At 48.0% G+C, this 7,278-nt stretch overlaps 1 protein-coding gene across 1 annotated transcript in view; it reads right to left on the bottom strand.

Annotated features, from left to right (window-relative positions):
* Window positions 1–2,162: 2,162 nt before the first annotated feature.
* Window positions 2,163–7,278, bottom strand: part of KIF13B (kinesin family member 13B) — an 87,987-nt gene continuing 82,871 nt past the window's right edge. Inside the window, exons 38-40 of the mRNA XM_088534355.1 lie at window positions 5,709–5,771; window positions 3,622–4,624; window positions 2,163–2,466 (exon numbers count right to left, since the gene is read on the bottom strand). Coding sequence (XP_088390481.1) covers window positions 2,186–2,466; window positions 3,622–4,624; window positions 5,709–5,771 — 1,347 coding nt within the window. The 3' untranslated portion in view covers window positions 2,163–2,185. The remainder of the gene's footprint in view (window positions 2,467–3,621; window positions 4,625–5,708; window positions 5,772–7,278) is intronic.

The raw sequence follows: 7,278 nt of genomic DNA, 5'->3' as shown, positions 1-7,278 counted from the left end.
CCTTCAACCGGAGCAGGATGCAAGGGTGGAGGATGTGCCAGGGCCTGGAGCCCGTGCCCTGCAAAACCACCCAGCAGCCATCGAGGGGCTTGAAAGATCTCTCCCTAAACCCAATAAATGAAATGTTGAGACTAAAAAAAAAACCCCAAAAAACAAAAAAACGGAGGCTGGGAGGATATTTCACATTAGCTAACCATTTTTGGAGCACATCGGAACAAAGTGCATTTCAAAAAAGTGTTAAAAATTCATTTTTGAAAGCAAGGCAGTAGAAGAGGCATCGTATGAACGAGCAGGCAGCCCCACATCAGTGAGACTCGTCATGCTGCTAAGCACAAGTTGTTTTGCTGCATGACCCCTGCCTACAAAAAGAGTTTCTTGCTCCTAAACCTCCCTCCCCAGGGTTTTAGCATCACCGAATTTCTCCCACTCTCGGTTGGAAAGGACAGGGGTTTTTGTGCAAAGGAAACGGAGAAATACCTGTACACGAAAAACATATTTAAAAGACAGTCTGTACATTTTTACGTTAAGATTTCTTTAAGAAATTTTAGGAAAATACTGAATCTACCTACATCAGGCCGAGAGGATACGCAAATCCCTGGCAGTTCTACGCGTGCTGCATTGTAACCCGCTCCCCTTATTGCAGCTACAGATGAGTTTCTATTTTAATTTTATTCCTTCTGCATAAATGATATTAATTACAGTAAATCAGCATAATTACCTCCTTCACTAAGCATCCCTGTCTCCTTTGATGACAATGCTGCTTTCCCTAGGACCTCCGAAGCAGGCGGCTAAGGCACTTAGGTACCCATGTGCAGCACGGGCAGAGACTAGGTTCATATGAAAGTTGAATCATTAATTTTGCATCCTAAATATGCCCCGTGTAGATAAAATACCCATTGCTCAAGCTGTCCAAGCCCCCTGTGATTACTAAACATGATATAAACAGCTTAGAATACAAAAGTGTGGCCTTCCTTGATTTGTTAGAAAACAGTGTGAGAGAGATATGTAAGTATATATATGTGCACATGTATATATTCACATGTACAGTTATATATAATTTGTGCCACAGGAAGTTTAAAAACGAGCAAGGGTTACCAAAAATAAAACTGAGTTTTTATAAAAGCCAGCCCAAACCTGCCAATTTTCAGGCCAGGGGAGGGTTCTGGGGAGGGCTGCTGGCTCCGGCAGCGTTTATCCACGCTGTGCAGGCGGAGGATGATTGTAAAGCGCAAACATTTCGTCTTTAAAAAGCAATAAATAAAAATAAATAGGATGGATGGGTCCTGCCAGAGGACGGTGACCCTCCACTTTGCCAAATGGGTAAAAACCCAAGTGTTTGGGGTTGCTGGCGGGAGGAGCGGAGCAGCCGGAGCGAAGCGCTCGTGTCCGACGGCTCTGCACAACCCCTCTGGGCCCAAGGGACACAGCAAAAAGACATACGGTTCTGTAGTGCTTTTGGGGCAGGAAACAGGGGAAAAAGGGGCAAAAATGCTCACTACATAGCTCACATGTGGCAAATCCTGCTCAAGTCTTCTCTCTCCTAAGCCTGGGTCGCAGCCCTGCTCCCATCCGTAACACGCGCTGTGCAGATCAGGCTGATTTCTACAGGAGAGAGGGACAAGAGCATCAAAGCAGGCACTGCTCCCAGGTCACAAGAGTTGCTCCTTTTTAAAATAAAATTCCTTTTTTTTTTGGAAAACGGAAGTTTGCTGATCCCCTCTCTACCTCGTGGGAACCGTTACAACCTTGCTCTTTCCCTGGGGGTTGCTCCCTAGCGATGCAACCCTCACAAAGTTGGAGAAAAAAACGTTGCTTTGGGGCCTTTTCTTAAGAATCGCCCGTCATGCCAAGCGAAACGTCGGGGCGTGGGCAGGATTGAGGAGCTTTTGGGAAAGCCGGGCAGGAATTTGAGCTATTCACATGCCTCCTCCTCGCCTGGAAGGTGGGAGACACCCTCTGCCACGGGCTTGCGTTGCTTAACATCGGTGGTGCACCGAAACGCCCCGATTTGCAATAGGAAACTAAAGCTGTAGATCCAGCACCGTGACAAGGTGAGGAATGAACACCTCGATCGCCCAAAGCACAGAAAAAAAAAATTAAAAAAGAAATTAAAAAAAAGACCCTTCATTAGTGTTTGCCACGAGAGACTGGGCTCGCCCGGCTGCGGCGCGTGGCGGCGCCCGCCTCAGTTCGCCCAGGATTTGCGGTTCTCCGCGTTTCTCTGGCCCTTCTCCGCTCGCACGGAGCCTCCTTCCGCCTTGGCCAGGGCCGTGAGCGAGGCCAGGTTGGAGGCCGAGGCGGAGAAGCTGCCGCCGCCCCTCCTGGCGTCTCCCTGGAGCCGCAACCCGGCGCTGCGGCGCCTCGCCGGCCCCGGCGCCTTCTTCACCCTGCCCGGCTTCACGAGCAGCCCGTAGCCGGGGTTGCACCTGAAATACTGCTTGCCCCCGATGGAGCCGTCGTTCTTGCCTGCAGGAAGAGAAGGAAAAGCGGTTCTGTCAGCTTAATCTGGGTGATTTTGTTTCAAGGCGAGATGGAGAGAGGGTGTCTGAGGTGACCTGAGCTGCAGGGTGAAGGCGGCAGGTGAGTAGAGATGCAAGTGGCCAGAGATACACTGGGAAATGCAGAACTCCTCCAATGGCCAGAGGAGTAAATAATTGAGGGCTTCCAACCAGAGTACAAAAGATAAGAGATATTGGGTGGTTTTATACCTGATTTCTTTCTGCTGATGCATTTCTCCCTTTACAGTATTTAAAACTCTCAGGAGCGAGTCTGGGTGCTTGGGCAGTTCCCTTTCTTAAAGCAAAAGCCAGAAAATGCAGCAAATCTTCAAATGATGTGGCCATCCCTTTGGTTTTATGTGTTCCCTTCTCTCTGCTCCTATTTCCATGGTGGACCAGATAGACCCCCTGTGGTCAAGGACTCAGACCTCAATCCTGTTTTGTAGTGAGAAAGATAGAGGGCATTTGGCCATATTTCCTAAATGCAGTGTCAGGGGCTTTGGAAACCAGATGTGGTCCAACAAATCAGAGACTTAATCATTGTGGAAACAGAAGGAAAAAAAAATATCCAGTAAGATGAGCAGCTGAGACCAAAAACCCCTTTGCCATTAGCTCCCTCCATGGCCAGCTAAGCTGGTGCTCACCAGGTTAGTGCAAACAGATTAACAGATCTCACACCACGGCATAGGAAGGTGACCTTCCAGGACTCAAACGAGTCTGTAAATATATCTATATATTACATAAAGCATGAATTCAGGAACGAGAATGGGGACTTGAGCTCTCACACGCGTTCCAGCATGGTTTGCTCGCTGGAATGGCAAAATCCGGAGAGTTTTCTGTTCCTTCAGCTGAAAACACACCATGTACTTCAGCTTTTCCAAGCACAGCACGTGCCAGGAAGGTATCTGCTCATTTAAACTCGAGTACCAGGTCCTTGACACCACTGACCTTGGTGAGCGGTTCCAACGCCAGCTTGGTTAAAAGAATTAAAAGAGCTTTGTGGGTCCTAAACCAACCTTCTGTCAAAGGTTTCGGATAAATAAAGGTTAAAGGAATAAAGGTCTTTTCAAATTTCTTTTCAAATAAATGGGTATGTACTTCTAGATACTAAAGCATATTTTACCTGAAGGTAAATCCAGCTCCACGCCGACCCATGTTCCCTCTTGAAAGTCTGTGGGACCAACGTATCTAACGATGCCCGTCTTATTTGCCCCGACTGTGACGTATTCTCCCTCTTTCAGCCACTCGGGAATTTCATTGGCATCTTCGGAGTCAGAAGCCACTTCCAGTTTCTCGTCTGCCTCCTCTGCTCCGTTGTGGCCCAGTCCTCGTGCGGAGGGGGAGCTCCTGTCCCCTTCCTGCAGCTCTTGGGTGCTCAGGGGACACGTCGCATCGGGCCCCAACATGCTGGAGAAGGACTTGAGCTCGGACGTCTTGATTTTCTGGATTTTGAAGGGGGAGGCTGCAACGCTGGGTTGGGACAACGGGTCGGGATGAAGCTGTGGTTTGGGAACCCCCAGTTCTGAGGCGGTTTCTGCTTTCCCAGGGGCTTGTCCTGCCGGCTCCACTGGCTGCCTGCGTGGCAACTCCTCCTTTGGAGCGGAGGTAGGAAGAAAAGGTTTTGCTTCGGAGGCTCCCGTGGCATCATTCACCGGCTCTCCCGGAGCCACGGGAGAAACCAAATGCTTGGATTTCACAGCGTCGCTTCCATTCACCTCAGCGCTGCCTTTGCGCCTCGCGTGAGCTCCGGGAAGGCTGCAGGGAGGGAGCCCCTCTCTCCTGGCGGCGCCGCAGCTCTCCGAGGAGCCCTCCGAGGGCCCGGGCGCCTCACAGGGCAGCGGCGCCGCAGCGGGGGGCGGCGGGTCGCTCATGGCGGGCGCTGCGGGCTGAGGGGCAGCCTCGGCCCCTGCTGCCAGGGCCTCCGAGAGGGTGGCCGTGGAAACGCTGTGGGAGAAGTAGCCGCTCGAGGCTTCGCTCAGAGGGCTCGGGGGCCCTTCCTGCGACTCCTGGGCGTCTGCGGGCGGCTGCTGCGAAGGCACTTGGGGCGTCTTCTCCGGAGGCTTCTCCGCCTCCGACGTCCGCACGGCCATTTCGAACGGCTGCTTCCCCGCTTCCCCGGGGTTAGTCTGAAACAGAAGGGGTAGCAACTACGGAGATCTGGTATCCAAAATATCAGGGCTAAAATGAAAATGAAACCCAAGGCCTTTGGGGAGCGCCAAGCAGCAGGTTGTCTAAAGCCTGGGGTAGCTGCCATCTCCAGAAGGTGCAGGCTGATCTGGAGTCAGCTCTCACCAACCTGGTGGGATTGTCAGCTCATTTCTTCCATTAATAAGAAAAGTGTCTAGTAAAAGAAATACGTTCCCCAATATTTACTGAAAAATTATTTATATTACAGGAACGGTCATTTGCTGTTTGAATAGCAGGATTTATGTGAAATGTGAAACAGCCATGATCTATAAGTCTCTTATAGTTATTTGGCTTACCTTTCAGGATTGATAAATCATGGCTTTCCCACTAAACTGTCGTTTACGTCCCCGTTCCCAAATGCCATTTCCCACCTCAACGTCGCCGGCGCCGCACACTTTCAGAGTATGAAATTAACTGCACCTCCCGAGATTAACAGCCCATTTTAGTGATGTATTGCTTGGCTGTAAAGTTTACTAAATCTGATAGATCAATATCTTTCACCAGCACATGTACTCTAAAAAATTAGGATGACTCTAAATCTCTTTGGGAGGGCAGGAGGGAGGAGGTTGCTGATACGGAGGGGAGGGTGGGAAGGAGAGGTGGATTTGAGCGTTTTTTCAAGATTCATGATTCAATATCATGAATCGCCCTGAAATGTAAAACCGAGCATTAAGTGCAACGCTCAAAACAAGAGCCACGTTCTGTTTAAAGCAAGCATCAGAGCTTAGCAATTTGCCTTTTAAAGCAGCAAAACAGCTAAATTTCAGCTAGTTAACTGCTAATGCAATCATATGATTAGCCAGGCTTTCAAATATAAAAGTGTAATGAGCAACATACGGGGAGACTCTTGCAGGACCTACGAAAACAAGAGCAACACACACTGCATTTCACAGTCCCGGAATGAAGCAACAGCGAAATTGCAACAGGTTTTTAAGCAACAATCCCAGCAGTTGCTGTTACCACCTTTTCTTTCCAGTTATGAGAATGGGAAAATGGCACCCTTGTGTCCGAGGGGAAACTCACCTGTTTTATCCTCGTAGCACTGGCATCAATACTGGCAGACTGAACCATAATTCGCGGGACAGGCTGCAGGAATGGAAAAGCACAGCATCATTCACTTAAAGGATTAAATATTGTCAAGCTGGTATAACTGAGGAGAAAAACATTACAATTTATATTTGCAATTCTGGAATAGCAAGCAATCCTTTGTCACACACGGGCAGGGTGTTGCTATTTTAATGCGTTCTGCTGACATGCTTTGAAGGGTCAAATAAATGCCTTAACAAGGTAACACAAGCATCCTTGAATTCTAACGCATACAGCAGCTACAAATTCATAGTGCCCTGAGTTTCCTTTTGTGCAGTCATTAAAACAGACCACTGAGCAACGAGATGACAAACTGCCCCGAGGTCATGCTGGGCTGGCTAGAAAAATCTTCCTTCTCCATCCCTGCTCTCTTAAGCCATGTTAGATTTTAGCAATATTTGCTTTCAACCAAATAGGAAGCCAAAAATGGCATGGTGTTTTCAAGTCAGGAGGACCACTCCTCATTTTCAAAAGGATCTTCTCCCTTTCGACAGGATCTGCTCCTTTAGAGTCTGGTATTTGATTTGACAGGAAGGTTTCACTATGAATGTTGCTCTCTTGCTCCGTATGCAGCTTTTTTTTTTTTTTAAATTAAAGATGTGAAATAATCACTTGAAACACTCTCATGAGGCTGTAATGGCAAATCATGGCACTTGACTACAAATCTCAGGATAAGGTTGGGATCTCATGCACTGTTGACAGGAGAAGGAAAGGGACCATCAGTTCCATCCAGAACCTCGGGGAACGAAAGTATGAAGAAAAGAGAAAAGGAGAAAAAACACAGAAACATCTCTCCTTAGCACAGTTAAATAATGTACTGCAACTTCAGACTCAGACTTTCAAGCAAAGAGCTCTTTAAAGGATGATATATTATAAAATTTGGGAGCAGTCTGCTTTTTTTCCTTTTCTTTTCCTTCTTTTTTTCTTCCTGGAAGGGGGTGGGAAGTCCTTTGGCAGGAAATTTGCAGGCAGTGCTATTTCCAAGACAGCTCTACCTTCCAGCTGAAGAGTAAGGTACCCTTCTCTTGCATCCTTCCTAAGGGCAGTAAAGCAGGAGTATGACTAATCCTCTTCCAAAAAAAACAGAGATAAGCACGGGGAAAAAGAGCAGCTATTATTTATGCAGCAATTGGCAGTTATTAAGTAAAAACATAGTCGTTCAAAGGGAAATAAAGAGGCAAAAGACAGAAAACAACAACTTCACAGTGGATCCAAACCATTTTGCAAAGACGTTAGAGGATGGGCTCATGAAAAGCGAGCAGGAGAGGAGCAGGTTTTGCTTATCTTCAAACCTGCTGATGGAGAGTCTGCCACTAAAGCGGGGTCCAGAGCAGACTGGTTCTGTGGAAGGTGCCAACCTGAGAAATCAGCTTTTTGTGATCGTGCACTGGGAGCTAGTTCTAGGAAGCTGGGATGACTAGAATTAGAACAAATCAATGATGCCTAAAAATAAACACAGCTTTAGGACTCCAGGAAGGTTCACGATGCAGTGGGGTTGAGGCAGGAT

This window comes from Tinamus guttatus, unplaced genomic scaffold (genome assembly GCF_059628265.1).
Source record: "Tinamus guttatus ecotype Peru unplaced genomic scaffold, ASM5962826v1 Tinamus_guttatus_pri_ptg000548l, whole genome shotgun sequence".
NCBI classification, from domain to species: Eukaryota; Metazoa; Chordata; class Aves; order Tinamiformes; family Tinamidae; genus Tinamus; species Tinamus guttatus.
The sequence above is the reverse complement of the archived record's forward strand: the minus strand, read 5'-3'. Positions and strand labels throughout refer to the sequence as shown.